Source organism: Mirounga leonina, unplaced genomic scaffold, assembly GCF_011800145.1.
Source record: "Mirounga leonina isolate KUSES-001 unplaced genomic scaffold, KU_Mleo_1.0 Mir_165, whole genome shotgun sequence".
Lineage (NCBI taxonomy): Eukaryota > Metazoa > Chordata > Mammalia > Carnivora > Phocidae > Mirounga > Mirounga leonina.
Window position 1 is genome coordinate 4,780,551 of NW_023270415.1, and position 23,026 is coordinate 4,803,576.

The 23,026-nt window shown below is 37.7% G+C and overlaps 1 protein-coding gene across 1 annotated transcript in view; it reads right to left on the bottom strand.

Annotated features, from left to right (window-relative positions):
• PXDNL (peroxidasin like) overlaps positions 1-23,026 on the bottom strand; it is a 507,553-nt gene that overhangs the window by 179,148 nt on the left and 305,379 nt on the right. Inside the window, exon 5 of the mRNA XM_035011137.1 lies at positions 3,560-3,631. Coding sequence (XP_034867028.1) covers positions 3,560-3,631 — 72 coding nt within the window. The remainder of the gene's footprint in view (positions 1-3,559; positions 3,632-23,026) is intronic.

Here is a 23,026-nt window from a genome sequence, read left to right on the forward strand (position 1 = left end):
CCTTTTTTTTTTTTTTTTAAGATTTTTAAAAATTTATTTGAGAAAGAAAGAGCACAAGCAGGGGGAGGGATAGAGAGAGAGGGAGAAGTAAGCTTCCCGCTGAGCAGGGAGCCGGACGTGGGGCTCGATCCCAGGACACTGGGATCATGACCTGAGCCGAAGGCAGATGCTTAACGACTGAGCCACCCAGGTGCCCTATTTTTCCCATTTTTTAAAGAGAGATTCATTAAAGATTCTAAAAGAAAAACCATGCAATATACAAACTATAGCTTGCTGAGTTCAGTCAGCATATAAAAAATAAATACAGGGATCCAGCTTTATAAAGCATGTCCATAGTCTCACCACTTTACAGTTTGCAAGTGGCACTGGGGAGAAATGGCATAGTTAGCAGGTTCTTTGATACCAACCACAAATTATTAGTCAAAAAGTCAGAATTTTGTATACTTTAACAGGCATTACTGCAATTTTCTGCCTGTGCATCAAGCTCTAAATTTTCAGCTTGAACATTTTAACCCAGGTGGTTTCACCAAAAGTGTATAGATTCTTTTGCTTGGTGATGTAATAATAAATAGTTTATGATTGATTGTTTAGCGATAAGGCTTATTGACTGGAGAAAAATCTAAGTTTGGTAAAGGGCCAGGATTTTCAAATTAATTCTTCTCTTCATAGGAAAGATGAAGATGCAGGTCTTCACTGGCTTGTATTGGCATCATGCATCCAGTGAAAAGAACATTCCACACAAGTGGTAGGGGTTGATATTTATGAATACAATACATGAGGGCTTTTATCAAAGCCTATAAGTAAAGAACTATTCTAGATACTGTTGCTGCTTTGCTGAATGTACATCACTTGAGGATGTGTGGTTACAAAGTCATGCTGAATTTGTATAGATTGAGAAATACCTTAATTAAAATAATTTAATTTTAATATTTAAAATATTATTTCAACAAACATACTTCAAAGTTAGAGAGAGAAGAATTCTTACTCAAAATAGTCAACGAGGCATGCAAATTTGCCTCATTCTCTTTCAGAAGTCAACTGAAATAGCCCAGATGTTCAATACAATAAATAAACCCATAACAATCAAGAGGACAGAATGCATAAGGTCATCAACAAATAAGAGATTTCAGTGAACTCTGGAAACATACAAAATGTATGGAAGAGGGTTGGAAGATGAAACAGAAAAAGCAGAAGCCCAGAGAATATATGAAGCAGGAACAATCTGATTGTTTGGGACCCAAGACACCAAACGGAGTAGAGGGACAGGATGGGAAATGGGGTTTACTGAACATGTGGATGGAGAAATGTAATTAATTTGTAGCTGCTGCTAAATGCTAAGAGGAAAAAAAAATTACATATATATATTTCTTATTATTTTTACAGGTTTTTCTCTAAAGAAATTTTAAAAATTGACAAAGAAAAGTAACAGATTTTGTGCGGAGCAGCAACTGAAGAGGAAACCTTTCCTTTCACATTCTAGTATTTTCTCGGAGAAATCTGCCATTTTCCGACCCAACTGTCCAAACTAAAATTCCCTCTAATGGGAAAATTTTGGAAGAAAACGGACATACCTACAAGGGAACAGGAGCCACTTAGACCTCCAACCCAATATTTTCAAGTATAAATACCAACGATCACAAGGCACAGGAGCTTAATCAGGACCATGGCAAAGAAAGAACAAGACAAAACAAAGAAAAACCAACTCCAGAAGAAGCAGGAGAATTCAAAGAACTAAAAAAAGAGAAACATAACAAAAACATGTTGTGATTAATATATTCAGAAATCTTTCAAGAAATATGTATATATAGTTTTTATTTACATAATAGGGAGGAAATGAGAAGTTAAAGCCTTTTTTTGTGGTCAGTTTCCTACTCCTTCATGGACCCTAAGATAACAGCCTCCTCCAAAAGGTAGGAGATGCCATCACTGCCATTGGCGCTCTCCTTTGGGGAGCAGGAATCCCCCCTTCCCAGTTTTCAATGGAGGAAAGCAATGCTTATTCATCAGCAAAACTTTCCCCAACATTAAAGTCAGTGGCTTAAGTTCTTTGAACTTATTAGTCATCGTAATGTTAAGTCTTGAATTTGCCAAAGGTGGAACTCACTGCTCAAGGCTGGTGGAGCAGGAAATGGGTATAGTTCCCTCCTCCATTACATGCCTTCAGCAAAGCAAGCACACAAATCTAAACAATGCAATTTTATTCATTACAGTGTCCATACTTCTATATGCAGATAAGTTTGGAGTGATGGCATGGGAAAGTGGTTGATTAGCTCTTTATATCTTTTAATTTTACTGGTCTATTTCGTGTATCAATATGAAAGGGCATCATTTTCAAAACCTTCAGACTCCTAATTACAATTTCTTTTCAAATTTTAATTCAAACTGATTCATGATTAAGTTTAGAATGATGTATCATTATGCACTTTCTTTCTCTTCATAAAAAAAATCTGGGGGCGCCTGGGTGGCTCAGTTGGTTAAGCGACTGCCTTTGGCTCAGGTCATGATCCTGGAGTCCCTGGATCGAGTCCCGCATCAGGCTCCCTGCTCGGCAGGGAGTCTGCTTCTCCCTCTGACCCTCCCCCCTCTCATGCTCTCTCTCTCTCATTCTCTCTCTCCAATAAATAAATAAAATCTTTAAAAAAAAATCTGTATCTTCTGCTAAAATCACAGTTAATTTGTTAATATAATGTAATCGAGGAAGTGAAGGGATAAAGTATTTTCATCCAATAAAAGACAACACAAAAGGAGGCTGTCCAAGTGTCCTTCTGGTTTGTCATTCTTATTTAATGAGCTTATTAAATATAACATTCATCTAGAAAAGTACACACATCATGCTATAAGCATGATGACTTTCCTGAAAGTGAATGCAGCTGGGAAAAACAGAAAAAGCCAAAACTGCCAGGACTGCAGAAGCTCCCTCCTGCTGTTCCCTATCACCTCCTTCTCTCCAAAGGTAACCACTGTCTAACTTCTAGCTATTACACATGTTACTACAGTTTCTGAATTAAAAAAACAAAATCAAACTATGCAATTTTCAATGTTTGGATTTTTTTTGCTCAAAATGTTTCTGAGATTCGTATGTGCTGTAGGGTCTTCTGTTGTATGAACATGCAGCAACTTATTTCTCTTCTTTTGTTGTTGGATGCTTGAGTAGCTCTACAGTGGAGCTGTTAGAAGTGATGCTGCCATAAACACCCTAGAACACACTCTGGTGCACATGCATACATGTGCACGTCTGCTGTGTCTATAACTAGAAGTGGAACTGATGGATAGGTCATAGGGGATGTGTATGGTTAATTGTGGTAGATTCTGCCATAAGTTTGCAAAGTAGTTTTACCTCCTTGAAATGCTCATTGCTTTTGTCCTATTTTTAATTGGGCTACTCGTCTTTTCTCCATTGATTTCAAACTATAGAATGGCTTACAGTAACTCTAACTTATAGTACAAAGGTGCAGACTTTGCTTCTTAGGCTTACACCTGATCTCCAGGGCAGTCAATACATTGTATAAACAGAAGAAGTAAAGCAGAAGCAAAGGACGTCTAGAGAGTCAACACTTACAGTCGCTCTAATTTCAGAAGGTCTCCAAATGTCTCTGGCTGTAGCGTTTCTATTTGGTTGAAATGTATATACCTGGAAGGCACAAAATGAGCTGGTTATTTCTTGTGCTGGTGAGTAAAATAAAATGTTTGAGGAATTAACAATAGCTTCAGCTGAAATTCAGCTCTGAAGTATTTCAAGTCCCCTCTGTTTTTTATAGTCCTGGGTCTAAAACCTGATGTTCCAACAGGGAACCAACACGAAGCGCATCCAGAAGCAGTAACTCAGTATCACCTCTTCTCTTAGGTAGTGCTCTTGAGTAGAAAGATACTACATGGTTGGTGAAGTTACTCTTCAACTCATTAAAATTTTTTTGAGATTGATTTTATTTATTTATTTATTTATTTATTTATTTATTTATTTATTTATTTATTTAAGAGAGAGCATGAGAGAGAGAGAGAGAAAGAGAGAGAGAGAGAGAAAGAGAGCCCAAGCAGGGGGAGGGGAAGAGGGAGAAGCAGACTCCCCACTGAGCAGGGAGCCCAACTTGGGGCTCGATCCCAGGACCCTGAGATCATGACCTGAGCCTAAGGCAGACACTTAACCAACTGAGCCATCCAGACACTCCTACTGATTAAAATTTTTTAAAATGAAGCTAGGATAATAAGACTGGAATCATAATAAGACACATTACAAATGACCACATGCTTATTACATTTTAAGATAGAGGGAATGTTCCTGTCTAGAGAAGAGAAAAAAAATGACATATTTTATATAATGTGATCAATATTTGAAGTGAATTAATTATGCCTAAGGGTATATACAAAGTAATGTTTCTTGTTTTAATCCATTTAGAACTAGACCTTTTCAGTCCTTGGCAACCCCCTATGCAATCAATCCAGGGGATACTTCCAAAGCTGCCATTTCAGAAAGGCTTCTCTTGAAGTAACAAGCAGCACAACTGAAGACAGAAAGATTTCCCTTTCTCTCAGAAATTCTGTGATGAAATGGAGAAACATGCCTTCAAAGCACAGTGCTGAGCAGAGCAAATCTTAGATCCACTGCTAAGGCTACATACTTCTCTACAAAAATTTAAATATCCACCTTGCACCTGACTTCTAAACACAGTTTTGTCAAAATCACTGAAATGAAACCAACAGTCACATCCAGCAGTCTATAGTGAACTGTCTGCAGAAAGCACCTCAAACATAAAATTCACCATGAGAAAGAACAGACCAAGTCTCACACTGAATTATGTCCAAACAGAACACATGAACACATGAACACAGAACAATGAAGAACACAATAATTGCACTTGACTTAGTCAACAGAAAGTTATTTGACTTAAAGTGAGGACACAAGAGAAGCTTTATTTTTTATATGTTTACATTAAATATATTTATTTACCCACAATTAGAACTACTTTTGAAAGAAAAAAATAAAAACATTTTAAGGAAAAGAAACACCTCTCCTTCATTCATAGGCTCCTTTCTTATAAAATCATTATTACAGGATGAGCACTTCAGACATCAATGCAAAAGCATAATAATTACAATAAAAAGGATGTAGTTAGAAAGGAATGATAATTTCAGACTGTGTTAAGTTGGATCCTGGAGGCAGTACTGCACCTTCCCACTCTCTGAAATTTGGTATCCTGGCTGATGGTCACAACAATCCTTCCAAGGGTTCCACTAATTATAAAAGCTACAACAATGACACTGTGTAAGATATAATTGCCTTAATGTTTGCATAAAACAACTTTGTTCTTTATATTACACATACACACTCACACATACCACACACTGCCCTCTAAAAATCATTACTTCTGTAATAGGTCTAGCACACAGTGGAGGAGGTAGAGCGTGGAAGAGTTCAAGACAGAAGGGATGGGAATGGGGTATTCAGGGTAAGACCAAGTGTAGGAGGAAGGAAGGAAGAGAGAGGAGCTTCTGTGATTACACTGAAGAAAGATTTGGAAAGAGGCCAATTACAGGATTTTTCTTTCCAAGTGAAATGCATTGCATTGTTGGAGTTCCATGCTTACTAACGTAGAGTGCAAAAAGACACTTATGATGACTATGAATAAATGCTGATTAGGGCTTCAAATTTAGCATGAACTAAATAATAATAACAGCAACAACACCAAACACTATTGTTCTGCGTACTTTACGTGCATTTAGTCATTTTTAATCCTCACAACTATGCTGTGAGATGAGTTCTATGAATACCCCTATTATTTAAGTGGGAAAAATGTGTTATAGAGAGGTTAAGGTACTTGCTCAATTTTGTGCAGCTTCGAATTGCCGGGATCAAGATTCAGTTTAGGCAGATGTTTGCTTTTTCTTATCACCTGAGTCCACAGTCTGTTTGGTAGCAAAGTGAGTGGCTGCACACAGATCAGCAGACAGGCAGAGCACACACAGATGATCTAGTGAGACCTGATCCAACAATGTCAGGAGCAAAGCCTTTCTCAGGTAGGGAAATGTCTGCTCCACTTGGAGTACTCAAGAGCTGATCAGTAATAAATCCAAGCTACGCATCAAGCGAAACCCATGCTTACAGACACCACTGGAGGCTACTTCTCAGCATGCATGGCAGCCAATCCCACTACATTAGTGCCTTCCCCTCCTGGAAGGTGTAGAGTCCTTAACTGAGGGAAAGTATCATATTCCAATTCCTGGAACAACCTAACAAGCCACAGGAAAAAAGGTCACAAGCCAAGGTCTGTCATTTAGCCACCTGAATGCCAAATTTCAGATTTTAGAAATGAGTACTCTAGTTTATGAATGAGCTAAGCCCTTGTTTTCTCTCCTTCCTATTTTTTAAACTTCTTGTGAACAATTTCTTTATTAGAATTTTTGCCGCATAAAACCTGGAGTTTAGCAGAAACACTTCCCATTGGCATTCTGAAGAGCTTGCGCCGGTATCCAGGTATGAGCAGAGCTTTCTGTTGAGAGTCAACTAAATCACTGAGTCAACTAAAATCAGGGCCAGAAGACAATCTAAGGGTTAAAATAGCATACAATATTTTGCTCAATATCATAGCTACTGTGATGTTAAGGACTAATCTACAATTATATTTTTTGTCAATAAATTTTGTGATTTGTACTGCACAATAACTAAAGAATTTTTAAAATATTGATTTTTACATTTAAATATTCTGTACTTTGCAGTTGATGCTTAGTAATTCATAAGAAATGCATAATCTTTCCAACACGCACATACTGAGAACCTACTAATCACAGCCCTGTTTATTCTACATTCAAGGAATGCTTCCCAAGAACAAATCTCCCAAATTCTAGACTCATCCAGGGTGAAACTTCCAGGTCAAATACTTTCTACTGAACTTTAATCTAATATACTACATGGTAGGATAAGCAACTAGTATTTGAATTCACTACTAATAAATGTGAACAATGCACAAAAGTAGATTTTGTGTGGGGCGCCTGGGTGGCTCAGTCGGTTGGGCGACTGCCTTCGGCTCAGGTCGTGATCCTGGAGTCCCGGGATCGAGTCCCGCGTCGGGCTCCCTGCTCAGCAGGGAGTCTGCTTCTCCCTCTGACCCTCCCCCGCTCATGTGCTCTCTCTCTCTCTCTCTCTCATTCTCGCTCTCTCAAATGAATAAATAAAAAAATAAAATCTTAAAAAAAAGTAGATTTTGTTCCTAGCAGGGAAATAAGACAACCCAGAGAGTTCTGTTTGATTGTAGCTTTTTGTCTATATGATTTGACAAATTTCCTAACAAAATGAATTTTTTTTTTTTTTTACTTTAACCCAATTCAAAGCAGTATAATGTGTTGTTGGGCTGATTTGATTCATGCCGTGGCTTTAGCCCAGTCAAATAAAGAGGGATTTAGGTTTGATTTTTTTACTCTCTTCTCAACTTCATAACATAGCAAGCCTATTCTCTCCTGTAACCTTACTTTTACTGGGCTCTTGAAATTTCTGACATTTTCAGGTACCTATTGCTAGGTAGATAAATGTGAATGGTCACTTGAAAAGATTGGAATTCTGTTTTGAATCATTTCAAGACATTTAGACACAAATAAATCAGTAGCTATCTCTTCATATGTTGAAGGAAGAAAATCATCCCACTGTCATTTCATATTTAGTCAAACACAGCCTCCCTAGATGATTTCATCTACACCAATGGCTCCAATCATCTCTACCTAGAAGGCTTACAAATTACATCTTCAGATGTACCTCTAAGACCTAGATTAATACATTTAGCTTCTTACATATCCTCTGGATGTCACAAAGGTATCTCAAACCCAGTATGCCTGAGGCCCAGCTCATAATTTCCCTCCACCATACCTGCTCTCCTGTGCTGTTGCCTGTCTCAATGGAACCATTACATACCAATGTGTGAAGTCAGAAAACTAGCAATGACTCTTCCTCCCTCACTCCCTATATCCTATCCAACTCCAAATTCTTTTGACTTTACCTTCTAAATATCTCTTGAATTTATTCCATCCTCCTTTTTCCACTACCTCTGCACTGGACCAAGGCATGCCCTTAGGTACTGCAATATAGGAAGTATTAAAACCCTTAAATGTTTTCAATTTGTATAAGACAAAGTTCTCTACAAAGCCAAGTTCCTTCATGATCTTACCTGAAAATGTTTTTCCAGCCTCCCCTTTTATCTTGTTCTCCTTCACCACCTAAATCCCAGCACTCTTGCCTTCTCCCAGGCTCTTATATTTGCCATACTCTTGCCCACAGGGGTCTTCATGCAGTTGTCTTCTCAGCCTGATAACCTTCCCCTCCTCATTTTGCTTGAATTCCTACTTGGTGTTTAGATCTCAACTATGTTATTTCCTTCAGGAAGCCTTTCTTAAGCTCCTTGTCAAATCCCCTATTAAGCCTTTCATCGCACTGCATAGTTGCAATTTTATACTAGTTTGAGTGGTTGTTCGAACCATGTCTATCTTCCCTAACTAGACTCTTAAGTTCTATGAAGACAGAGACCATACAGGATTTAAGTTCATTTCCAAAAATCCCAGTTTCCTAGCACAGGCTTAATGGATAGAGAGATACTCAATATATAGTTGATCACTGAAAGAACAAATGACCAGCCAGTATCTTTACATAGTCATTGCCTTTGCAAAGAAAAAGCTAAAACATTGTACTCTTAGCACATTCTATGGTATATGAAACAAAAGATGGGCTTATGAATCTTAATGAAAACTTTCTGTATTAATATTGACTCAACATCCTAAAGGGCACAGCATTTTCTTGGGGAAGAATCACAACAAATTTTGACATTAACCCTGACTTTTGTGAGATCTGTAATAATGTATGTTTAATTGCATTTCCTAAAACCTTATTAGGCGCAACAAACCTGAAGGACATCTAGCAAATTCCTGGGGCTTTCAGAATCAATCTCATTCCAAAGAGATGTTTTTACAATCACAGGGTTTTTTTTGTGAGCATGGACAACATATTTGACAGCTCTTACCTGAGTAAATATTGACTTACACAGCCAGCCCCCGGTAATTAACCCACCCAAATGAGGACAAAAATCTTCACAAGTTTTATAAAACATGCAGAACAAGAACATGTGGCCAGAGAATGACAACAAAAATAATAGAGAAAGAATGGTTCTCAGGGAGAGAAGTTGCTGCTATTGATTTAGCTTTTAGTGTGAACTCACTGAGCCACCTAAAAACAAATCCATTGTGCTGTACCATCACCTTGGCAACCCCACTCTAATGTAAGAGCAGAGATGGGAAGAACACTATATTTATCTGTACCTAACTGCACAATCAAAAAAGAATATAAGTTCAATGCACCCAACCCTTTGCATGTGTCTATGTAAAACATAAGCTAAGGAAATACGAATTGGGATGACTGAGGAGATGTTTAAAATAAGTTCTCAACGATCCTGCACATAAAACAGACCTCAGAGAAGGCAACACTGAGGTGACAGCTGACTTGGAGATCTACTGTGCCCTGCCTCCATATTCACCAAAGAATTTTTGCATGCTGGATGCACCATTGTGACTCCAACTATCCATACAAATCTGATGAGATTAAAATATGCATTTTCTAGCTTCATTGCACAATAGCAAGTAGGAATGATCTGTTAGAACAATAAATTATTCATACAGTTTAGGAGTTAATTAAGCATTTGAATGGAGATCTTTATTTCAGAGCACAGTAAATTATTTTAACTAATTTTAAAGGAAAAAATGACTGAATTACCATAATCCATTAGGTTCAAGAGAAAAGCTTTCTAGCATCTTATTTGGATGCTGTGCTGAAGTCAATAGTGTATTCTACCAAAATCTATTATACAAAGGATTATATTTATTCTTAAACAGTTAAAACCAGCTAAAATTTATACTGTACAAGCTTGACTCCTCAAAAAGTTTTTCAATCATAAATTAGAATACTTATGGGAAAAGTCGTGTTTCTAAAATAGTTTAGGTATAATCCAATTCCAGTCTTTATTTCTTTTCACCTGAACTAATAGCTATAGATAAATGGACCTTCCAAACCAAGCCTTTTCTTTTCAATCTGCCATATTGAATTATCTGATAGCTATTACAGAAAAAAGTGTTGACTAAACTGGTCCCTTATTAGGATCCTTAATATCTCCCCCACTGTCTTCTGCTAGAATTCAAGGTTTCCCAAGATCTAGTGCCAACTTGTGACTTCCCTCGTCTCTCACATGAGTCTAATCACCCTCTAACCAAATTTTTATTTCCCTATCTCTGAATCCCCCCTTTTTTAAAACTAGTGTCTGTGTTTAAAATGTTTTCTCATCCATTTAGATGCAATTCAAATAGTATTTTCTCCAATAAGGACTTCATGTCAAAAGTAACTTTACTCCTCTGTGATCCTTTAGCATATTAAAACATTAATAGGCTCTATTGAGTTCCTTTGTAGTGTAAGACAAGATCCTTGACCTTCTCAGAGATTTGAGTCTGGTTAGAGGTAAAAGATAAGAAATCAATGACCACAGTCTAATAGGCCGTGTATTATGATAATGTATGCAAGGAAAGCCATCAGAGTATGAAGGATCTAAACCAGATTTAAAGGTAAAGAAAAGTTGTGCAGAAAATAGAATTCTTTAACTAATTTTTATGGACAAGCTGTACTTACCTAGATATAAAAGAAGAAAGGCAGTTTAGGAAGTGGAAAGACAAGTATATGTGAAGCACAGAGGCATAAAAGCACATGGCTCTTTTACACAACGGAAGTAGTTGGACAGAGGCATCCGTGCCTGCAGAAGTCAAGAAGCTCAGCAAGGAAGTTTGAACTTGATCCTAAAAGTGATCAGGACACGTTACAAGATTTAAAGAAATGGAATTCCTTAATGAAATTTTTTTTATTTTAGAAACATTATTCTGGTAACAATGTGAACAAAAGATTGGAAGTTAGCTAGAGAGAGATACGAGATAGATCAGTGTTTTCCAACTTAGGGTGCTTTTGCCCACCCTGGGGGATATTTGGCAATCTGTGAAGATATTTTTGTTTGTCACAACTGGGGGTGGTGCTGCTATAGGCATCCAATGGGAAGAGGCCAGGACTGTTGCTCCACATCCTACAACACAGGATAGCCCCCACAACATTACCTGGCCCTTCCTGTCAATAAATGCTGAGCTAGAGATTCAGAGATAGGGAAATACATATACATATACTTATAATATACTTATACATATACTTATACATAATTTTTTTTACACTGTTATATTAGTTTCAGGTGTATAATATAGTGATAAAAGCCTGGTTTGATTTTTAAGCAGAGAAGAGTGGTGGTGACTTTGGATGCTGTATGGAGTACAGACTGAAAGACTGAAGAGTAGAAGAGATACTCCAGAGCCCAGGAAAAACAAAATGGTAAGAAGCAATTAAAAGGGTGCCAGAGAAGAAGAGAGAACTAAAGTAAGTTAAGGAAGACCCTACAGAGGAGGGAAGGGATTGAATGGTACCAGTGCACAATTGAAAGGTGTCACTTTAAGCAGGAGGTGAGAAAGTGACCCAGTGAAACAGGCTGGGAACAATTTATGACAGTCTCTTGGTAGCCAGGAAAGCGAGTGAGATGACTCTTTGCCCTCAATTTTCCTCCTTAAGGTAAAAGGCAAAGGTAACTCTGAAATGCCAGAGAAATGTATGAAATAAAGACAGAGGAGCACATTTTGAACTGTCGCTACAGCAAGCAAGGTAAGTTCAGTACATTGGTATTGTCACTGCTAGAGCTGGTGTTGAAATTTGACTTTTCAACATTTGAGCCTCTTGGTGACTTCCTCCTCCTCAATATACTTTTCACACTTGTTTCTCTTCTGCTAAAGGGCTGCTCCTTCTCAATCCCTTTGCTGTTTCCAGTCTTGTGACTGTGAATACTTTCTGTAGACCAGTGACAGCCGAGCTGCACAACCAGGCATACTCTCTCATACTCCTGCCTCCAAGCCCGCTACCTACCTCATATGCTACCCTGGCTGTCCAGTAGACTTCTGGAACTTATGTGCAAATCTGGATCCTGATTATCCCTCCATAACCCATTCCACCCGCAGCCTCCTCCATCTCAGCCAATGGCCCTTTCTTCTAGTTGCTTAGGCCAAAAATCTTGAGAACATCATTGACTTCTTCCTTTCTCTAAATCCTGCATCCAAGTGGTGATTTTCAATAGGAAGTGCACCCAGGTAAAACCTACACTACTACAAAGTATAACAGAGACATCACTGTCTCTGGCCTGGTTTATACCAAGGGCTTCCTGACTACTCCCTGCTTATCCCTTCCTGGCCTAAGTCTGTTGTCAACAGGGAAGTCAGAAGAAGACAGAAAATGCAGAAGTCACAGTAACCATTTTAAAACCTGTCAGATCAATCCTGCCACCTCTTTCTTCAAACCCCTGTACTGTTGATTCAGAACAAAAAGCAAATCACTCACAATACAAAGCAAATCCACTCTTTTGATCTGCAATATCCTGTGCTAACTGAGCCTGTCTCTTTGCTCTGGCCACATCAGCATCCAAGCTAACCCTCTGACATTCCAGGCACACTCCTAGCTTATGGTGTTTGTAAGGGCTGTCCCTTTGCCTGCTCTGTGCCTCCCTCAGACACACACAAGCCTATGTCCTTCCTGAGTTCAAATCTTGACTCAAATGCACCTCCTTAATGAGGCCTCCTGTTTCAAATTACAGCCACTGCTGTAATTTGGCACTGCTAAGCCCCCTCCCTTCCCTGTTTTTGCTCATATACATAAATGTATTTTTAAATACTTGCCATAGACCTACATAATTCTATACAATATATTATTTATTATTTTTATTGTTTGTCCCTCTGGATAGGTTGTCTTCCCTGATAGATTTGTACTTATTTTAGGTAGTAATTAAAACGTTCAATGGTAGGGAATTGATATCAGTGTTGCAATTTAGTGGCACAATCTGGCCAAAGGTATTACAATGGTACAGAACAAGGGATGAAACTTGAGGCTTTCATAGTGGTGTAGAAATGAAGAAATGAGGGGCCTGGGATGAACTGGCAGCAAGTGTAATGTGATGCAGGGGACAACCCAAGAGAAAACCCACCAGTCACCATAGGCCTTATACAGGGACAGGGTGGTTCAGTGGAAGACGGCAAGCTTTGGACATGGGAGCCTGTACTCACCTCCTTACTTGCCCCCTTTCTCTTTGCCATTGGGAAAAAACACTCACTTCTCTGCAAGATGGAGCTAATGATGCCTCATTTGAAGGTGGCTGAAGACTGCAGACCATACAAAAATCACCCAGCACTTTCCTGACAGGTGGCAGATGTCCATGGCATCTGATTAGAAGTAGACGGCACAGAAGGCAGAGAAAATCCATAAGATTTAGAACTTTAGACAAAGGCTTGGCATAGGGACTTTTTGGCCAAGGCTTATACCCATACTCCTATCCCTCATAAACATAGATGAGGGTCAAAGCCAATTGAGAAGCTGTTATTAGTGTGTATCAGCGTTCTGTGACTCCCAATACAGAGTTTTTTTAAAAAAACTGGAATGGACAACTTGGTTTAGTCCTGAGGCCAAAGCAGAGCCTTTTACTGCCTGCTTCCAAATCTAAATCATAGGGTCCTCCTTCTCAAGCTTATTTTCAGATATCCCCAGGACTGGAGACCACGCCAAAGCCATTTAGCAACCAGATTGCTGGCCAGCTGCACACAGGACAGAAAGAGCATGGCTGGCCCAGCCATCAGTATGGGTCACCACAGAGTGACTCTGGTTCAGGAATATCAATCACCAACCCACTAAATTTGCTCCTCCCTTTTCTGTGGGAAGGCACAAAGGAAAGGGGAGAAATGCCTATAATGGAGATGCAACACTCCCTTGTTAAGGATACAGTAAGCCTGAGAAGAAATGTTGGAGAAACATGAGAAAGGGAAAAAGTAGATGTCCTCTTCCCCAGCATACTGCATTTATTATATTTCTTCCAAGTTCTAAATGCTCCATCACCTACCCAAGTTACCTGCTAAAATACTTTAGTCGAATTTAAACCCACGGTAATAATGACATGATCTCACAATTCCTTCATGCACCATAATTTTACGACATTGTCACAGTGGACGATATTCATTGGGTCAGATGGCTCCTTCTGAGATCACTTCCATAAAATCTCCTTAATGGGGTATTATGCACAATTTATACATCTACTAAAACTTTTAAAGTGGAAAAAGTATAGAGTATTTCAGATAAAAGCAGCATAATGTAGAAATTCAGAGCTCATGCTGTGAAGGAAAGAAAGCAACAAATTTAGACCCAGTAGAGGGAAGAAATATGCTGAAGAGAAGAGCAAAAACTAAACCACCTGACTGTGAAGACAAAAGTAAGGAATAAACTTGATATAATGTGTACCATGGGATTTCTAAGTAAGATGGCAGAAATCGCTGAAGACAGAAATCACTGGAAAGACCAAAATCAAAAAGGACAAAAAATTCCAATATGTGCCTATCTTGGCCATAAAGTGTAGATTTGTTTGTGAGAGTAGTATGTAAAGAGGGAGACATGTGAGATAGTTTCTGAGGAGATAAAAGGAATCTTGGGAGGATGCATGCCTACATGACCTCACACAAGACCCACCTTTCCCTCAGCTTCCAGAGTTTTCACTCAAATGAAATCAATTTCATAGACACATTAGGAATCTGGGACTTGTTCAGAGTGGACTGTAGCTAGCAGGATGCTAAGGACCTGGATCCAAGAAGGAGATTAACAGGTGAAAATTGAGATAAAAGAGAGATTAATACAGGCTAAAGTCTGAAGTGGGCTCTCAGCCAAGTTAGGCTATGTTCTTCCAAGCTAGTCCTTGGCATAAAGTGTCAGGTTAGTTGAAAAAGACTGAAGGGGCGCCTGGGTGGCTCAGATGGTTAGGCGTCTGCCTTCAGCTCAGGTCGTGATTCCAGGGTCCTGGGATTGAGCCCCGCATCGTGCTTTCTGCTCAGCAGGGAGCCTGCTTCTCCCTCTCCCTCTGTCTCCCCACTGCTCATGCTCTCTCTCTCTCCATATCTCTGTGTCTCAAATGAATAAATAAAATCTTTTAAAAAAGAAAAAAAAAAGAAAAAAAGAAAAAGACTGAAGATGGGAAACAGTGAGGAAAGCACAAGAGGCCAGCCTTTGATGTGCTTAAGCCTGAGCCTTATGCTTTCTTACTCAGTGGAAGTCACTTCAGAAGCTGAGCTGGGATGAACCTGAGGGCAAAGATGGAGGGTGCACATCTGACTAGAGCCTTATGCTTTCTTACTCAGTGGAAGTCATTTCAGAAGCTGAGCTGGGATGAACCTGAGGGCAAAGATGGAGGGTGCACATCTGACTAGCTGGACAAAGAACGAGAAAATAATTTAGTTCTGTTGGGGAGAAAGAATTTACTCTACTCTTCAAGATCCTTCCAGCTGGACTAAGAATCAAATTGACATGAGACAGATTAAAGGAGAAAATCAAATTTAATAGTGTATGTACGGGGAATCCACACAGACATGGAAATTCCAAAGACAGTCAGGCAACATGATGGTTATATGGTAGGGGTCTGAGGCTACAAAGGGGAGAAAGACCATTAGCAAGAATGTAAAAGAAGGCATTTGAAAAATAAAAGTTGTTCTATTATGTTGACATTTCTTAGGTAAAGAGGAATCTCTATCAATAGCTCTCTTCCTGGTACAAGCAGGCAATTGAGGGGTAGGTAAAGAGCTTTTTCTGAATCTGCTGGGTTTGGAATGCTTTTAACTCAAAATAATGTTCATGCCAAAGTGAACATTATTGGGGCGGCCTGCCCTTGGTCCTTACACTTCACACAATATGACCTCACTGATTTCTTTTTATCACTGGAGACAAGCATGGCATTTGACTACTATATCTTTAACAAAACTTTTCTAAAAGAAACCAAATGAAACTATAATAAATGTTACTCAAAAGCCAATAGAAGTCTTTAGATGAAGTACACTTAAAAATTTACTATAGATGTATTTGTTCACAAACATTTAGGAGAACAACATTTTTAATTGTATGCATATATGCCTGCTTCCTTTTATTTTAGATTGGCTTCAGAAGCTCAAATTCAGTTTTTAAATGTGCACATTGTAAAAGTTAGACTTAAGTTTGCTCCACAAGATTCTTGTCAACTCTAAAATTCCATAATTCTCTAAATGTTTTGGACTGGAACACACTCTTGGACCCCTAAATCCAGTTTCCAGACATGGTTGATTGCCACCTGGGGATTTACACCTCAGAGAGAACTAGAAATGTCATTGACCAAAGCTTCCCATAAATGAATATTGTTTTTTCTATGCCCATAGCTATGGTTTTATTCTATTTCTTTATTTCTGGATTTAAGCCATATACAGATTACAGAAGTTTTGTCAACCATGAATAGACCAGTTTACAATAATTGAAGAACACAGAGCTGTTTTTCTCACTGAGGAAGTTTGTTGCTGTGAAATCTTGGGTGTGTTAACATTGCATTGAGAATACATTGTTTCTATCTTAGTTGGAAGCATAAGAAACGAATGAATAATAAATAAGCTTTTAACATATAGAAGATAATAGGATAGGAAACGTTATGAAGAAAAAACCATGATAATTGTATGAAATAGTTAATGAATAAAATTGTAAAGAAGACTCAATTGTTCAGTCAGCAAATGTGACATATTTCCAAATTATAACCTTGTTCCTTTCTTTTTAAGCCATTAATTTCATATCTAGTACAAAGTGTCAGATTTCTACATATGTAAGGAACATCACTGGATAAAGCTTTACAAATGCAAAAATTGAGACCGTATCAGGTAGATTTAATACTATATTATGAAAATTCACATGACTTGGCCATTGAAACATTTATAACATAATTATTTGTGATACACCAATATTCTAGGTTGTACCTTCCAATAATACATTCTAAATTCTTTCTCATACATAGGATTGATAAAGGAAGATAACACAAATCAGTTTGGGTTGCTAAACCTCCAAAGATGCAATAACTCAAACAAATGACATCATCTTAAATATGTCCATCGCCCACATACATTGTGTCCCCCCAAGTTGAGCCCAGGCAAATGGGTAAGACCCTCCATGTCTCTGTGGAGAACCTGAAGATACGACAAGTATTGTCCTGGGAAAATGGAGAAAAATTATATACCCACACTGAAATATTTTATTCCTAATGTGGAAAATGTTCCTTATTGCCTTTGAAATGTTTGCATTTGGGCTGGCACCTCACTCAAGAGTATTCCTCAAATGTAGTTTCCATTTTTAAATCCTTTACCTATGTGTTTGCTTTTGTCTGTTTCTCCAGTCATATATTGATAGCATGAGACCAGGACTTTGTTTTTGCTCATTACTGTATTCCCCAGAGAAACCCAGTACTGTAGATCTCAGACCAGTGTTTGGCATATGTTGAGTACTGTATTGGTTGAATGACTGAATGTTCTTTCAGTTTCTTGGCAAATCTTCACAGGACTAGACCGAAATTGGATGTAGCTGATTTGTTGGGTTCTGATGGTGAAATCGCTTCTGGAAACCACCTGTACCTCAGCCCCACCACCTTGTTTGTCTCCAGGCTTCCATCTTGCCTCAGGAGACCCCCCTACATAGCCTCCCGTCTGGGCTCCCAGTCTTCAGTCTTCCTTGCTCCAATTATTCCTCCACACACCTAAGATAAAATTCACTTACAATATTCTTCTCAGCATGGTGCTAGCCCAGAGTTTCTTTTTTATTTATTTATTTATTTATTTATTTATTTATTTATTTATTGTCAGTTAACTACTGTATAGTACATCATTAGTTTTTGATGTAGTGTTTGATGATTCATTAGTTACATATAACACCCAGTTCTCATCACAACATGTGCCCAGAGTTTCTTAAGCTCAGTCTGCAGACAAATTCTTGAGGCTCTGCACTATGATGAGCTTGATAACACAACTCTTAGCTACATTTTCAGAATGGCCTCAGCCCTGTCCCATTCCCTCATTCCTGTTTACTGGACTTACTTACCAGACTAATCTCTCCCACGATTTTCCTCATGTTACCACCTCATGTGAGGTGTCTTGCTACTTTTCCACCTAGGAGACCCATTTAAAATTTCATGATTATGATTTCTGTAGTCTTTCCTCACTATCCCAGGCATAATTTGTGCTTTTATTCAATCATTGCTATATATTCAAAACACATTTATTGGGCACTAGCTGAATGCCTGATATGAAGCTGGAAAGTGGCAATTCACAAATAAAGGAGCTATGCCTCCAACCTTTAGGGGCTTATGATCTGGTACTGAAAAATTTATGTGAAATTTAAAACTTAGTGAGGGGAATATCACTAGAGATGTGGGATTACTGAACAACTGATGAGCAGTAGGGAAGCAGAGTCTAAAATGTTTGATTAGTATTTTGGCAGGCAGTAGGAATTTGCATCTAGGTAAATAGATAGACATGGGGAAAGGCCATTACAGGTAGGGGACACCTGTCCATCAATTCAGACTGCATTCAAGGAATTGCAGGCTGCAAGTAAAGCCAGAGCATGGAGGAAAAGAGGGTGAGGTAAACAATGTTCTGCACACATACCAGTGATTCTGGAAAGCTGACTCAGAAATTAAATGCCCAGCAACAATGTTCTCATGACACATTCATTAAACATTTATCCAATTGAATTATAGATGTTTCATTAGATTTTTATCTTCCATGTCCATGGCTAAACCTTGAGAGTCATGAGGAAAATGTCAATCTTTACTTTTATTTTGTTCCTCTTTAGCACAGGGTTTAGATATAGTACATCCCTCTTCCCACAGGGGAAAAAAGTATGCTTTGGGTATAATCTGTGATTTCTGGCACATAACGTAAACTCCCTAAGATCTAATGTCATTGTCACAAGTGAAAATAACAATATTTTGGAGGTTTGATGAGGGTGAATAAAACATTAGTAATATATAGACAGACATATAAATACATAGTACATACTGACACTGAACAATTGTGACTATCTCAATATCATATTTCTATTAGTTCCTCTTTCTTTCCTTACTTCAAATTTTATGAAATTTTAAGGTGCTCACCTGGTTCAAGTTTTTACAGTAATAAAGATATATAATAGTTTTGGGGTTTTGGGGGTTTTATTTTATTTTTTTAATGTTATTTTATTATGTTATCTTAATCACCATACATTACATAATTAGCTTTTGATGTAATGTTCCATGATTCATTGTTTGGGTATAACACTCAGAAAACTATAAAATACTCATGAAAGAAATTGAGGAAGACACAAAGAAAGGGAAAAACGTTCCACGCTCATGGAATGGAAGAACAAATTGTGAAGATGTCAATGCTACCTAGAGAAATCTACACATTTAATGCAATCCCTATCAAAATACCATCAACTTTTTTCAAAGAAATGGAACAAATAATCCTAAAATTTGTATGGAACCAGAAAAGACCCCGCATAGCCAGAGGAATGTTGAAAAAGAAAAGCAAAGCTGGTGGCATCACAATTCCGGAATTCCAGCTCTATTACAAAGCTGTCATCATCAAGACAGTATGGTACTGGCACAAAAACAGACACATAGATCAATGGAACAGAATAGAGAGCCCAGAAATGGACCCTCAACTCTATGGCCAACGAATCTTTGTCAAAGCAGGAAAGAATGCCCAATGGAAAAAAGACAGTCTCTTCAACAAATGGTGTTGGGAATATTGGACAGCCAACATGCAGAAGAATGAAACTGGACCATTTCTTTACACCACACACAAAAATAGACTCCAAATGGTTGAAAGACCTCAATGTGAGACAGGAGTCCATCAAAATCCTAGAGGAGAACACAGGCAGCAACCTCTTCGACCTCAGCTGCAGCAACTTCTTGCTAGAAACATCCACCAAAGGCAAGGGAAGCAAGGGCAAAAATGAATTATTGGGACTTCATCAAGATAAAAAGCTTTTGCACAGCAAAGGAAACAGTCAAAAAAAAAAAAAAACAACAAAAACAAAAGACAACTGACATAATGGAGAAGTATTTGCAAATGACATATCAGATAAAGGGCTAGTATCCAAAACCTATAAAGAACTTGTAATAGTTTTGGAAACCCTCTCAGTAATTTTTTAAAACACTTGATGTAAAATTTCAATCTAGAATCATCACTGAGGAAAAATAAGATGTAGTCTTTTCAACAATAAAATAATTGAAAGGATAAAGATTCAGCTTTGGGTAATCTTTATGTTTCTGACTCAAAAAATGATATTATTACAGCTTTCTCTGAAACAAAATTATGCAATTCTAGAAAGCTAATTTTATATTTATGAAAATCCTTCTGAGATGAATAACAGGATCACCCAATTCAAATCAAAGAATCAAGTCCTATTTCTCTATTCAATTCATATAAAAGATACAAAGTGTAGAGTTTTGATTGTGAAATACTGCATAGCCATTTTTGATTAAAAATGTAAATTCACTCCAGAAAGAAGTTGATTTTCACTTGGCCCATTGAGCAGATAAGCTGCTATTCAAATCTGAGTCTCTGTGAGAATGTTGGCTTTGGCAGACATAAATTACAGTCTCTCCAAGAATATACTTTCATTTATATTTCTCCTTTAAGGTAGAAGGATTGATAGAAAATCCACTATGATAAATAATTTTAAAATTTTTATGGCTCTTCATTTCACTTTAAATTGACATTCGATCCCTGTATATTTCTATGTAAAATTAGTCTTAAAATATTAGCAGTCCTTAGAGTGTACCCTATTATTCTCATTTGCCAGAATGAGATGAGAAATTATATAACTAGCCATAGTCATACAATCATCTTTATTCTTGTCATTGGCTATATTATAAGTCACTCTTTGGTAGTAGCATGCTGCCAGGGCTCCTTTAACTGTTTCATGACACTAGAAATAGATTAAGCTGTATAAATTATGTATTAAATAAACACTCAGTGCCCTAAAAGTGTTAAAGTGCCTCTAAGGCCCTACTTCAATACCAAAGTCCACAAAGAAAAGAATTAGAAGCTATCAAAGCCATAGAGATTGATACTGTTAAGTCCCATTTATCATTTATTCTGATTATCAAAAAGTTCTAATTATTTGGTATTCATTTTGTTTTAGCATATTCTGTCTTCTTCCTTCTTTGAAGAAAAAAATACAAAAGTAAATAGAACAGTATCAATCATTTCAATTCAATGTAACCTTTCATTACTAATTCTCAATCCTGGTTGAACATTATAACCGCCAGAACTTTTTTTTTTTAAACACGGATATGAAGCACCCACTCAGAGATTCTGATTTAATTGGCATGAGTGAGGCACAGTCATTGTTATTTTTCACAAATTCTCCAGATTATTCTTTTTTTTTATTTTATTTTGTTATGTTATGTTAGTCACCATACATCATTAGTTTTTGATGTAGTGTTCATGATTCATTGTTTTCGTATAACACCCAGTGCTCCATGCAGTACATGCCCTCCTTAATACCCATCACCAGGCTAACCCATTCCCCCACCCGCCTCCCCTCTAAAACCTTCAGTTTGTTTCTCAGATGGTTCATCTCTCCCTCCCATTTCCCTCCCTTCATTTTTCCCTTCCTTCTCCTAATGTCCTCCATGCTATTCCTTATGTTCCACAAGTAAGTGAAACCATGATAATTGACTTTCTCTGCTTGACTTATTTCACTTAGCATAATCTCCTCCAGTCCCATCCATGTTGATGTAAAAGTTGGGTATTCATCCTTTCTGATGGCTGAGTAATATTCCATTGCATATGTGAACCACATCTTCTTTATCCATTCATCTGTTGAAGGGCATCTCGGTTCTTTCCACAGTTTGGCTATTGCGGACTTTGCTGCTATGAACATTGGGGTGCATATGGCCCTTCTTTTCACTACATCTGTGTCTTTGGTGTAAATACACAGGAGTGCAATTGCTGGGTCATAGGGTAGCTCTATTTTTAAAATTTTGAGGCACCTCCACACTGTTTTCCAAAGTGGCTGTACCAACTTGCATTCCCACCAACAATGTAAGAGGGTTCCCCTTTCTCCACAGCCTCACCATTTGTTGTTTCTTGCCTTGTCAATTTTTGCCATTTTAACTGGTGTGAGGTGGTATCTCAGCGTGGTTTTGCTTTGGATTTCCCTGATGGCTAATGATGATGAACATTTTTTCAGGTGTGTTAGCCACTTGTATGTCTTCTTTGGAGAAGTGTCTGTTCTTGTCTTCTGCCCATTTTTTTACTTGATTATTTGTTTTCGGGGTGTTGAGTTTGAGAAGTTCTTTATAGATCTTGGATACCTTATAAGAAGCTATATGAAGAACCATTGATGTGCAGCAATAGAATATGACCCTATGTTAGAGCTGTAATTTGCTGAAATATATGAAGCCAATTTTAATTATATAATGTACAAAGTGCTTTTATTGTAAATAAGCTTAAAACTAACAGTGCACAGACAATATATATCTAATATTGTTAAGGGACTCTAATTAAAACAGTTAATAAAACTCTTTTCTAGCCATTTTAGATAGATTTAACTATGTCTTACTCACGGTTTCTAAGACTTGGTCTGGCTTCTTTGCCAGAGCAGGAGATTTGCTCTTTCTGAAATGCTAGTGCAAAATAAAATTCATCATGCTTGCTTTGTATGACACATCAAAGATGAGTGATAGTATTATTATATGTGTAAATGCTCTTCATATATTTTATCCACAGACAGTTTTATATGAACTTGTTCTATTTCCTAACTGGTGACAAGCTTTCAACTAGCTTCAGAGAAAAAACTGAGATTAATTGCAGTCTAGTACATTGTAACTGTTGCTTCCAGTTTATGAAGATCAGCTTCTGATCAATAATATATTAATGACCATATTTTTTGAGCTCTTGTAGATTAACAGCTGAAGGCAAAGAACTGTTTTTGTTCTCCACTCTATGCCTTCATAGTTGGGTGCTAAATCAAAAGAAACATAATTTGGGTTTGATTAATGTTGGCTTTAACAGATTGTCTCTGTTTAGTGTAGTTAGTTCCTTAATTTATCTTCGTATAATGTCAAGCTTGTAT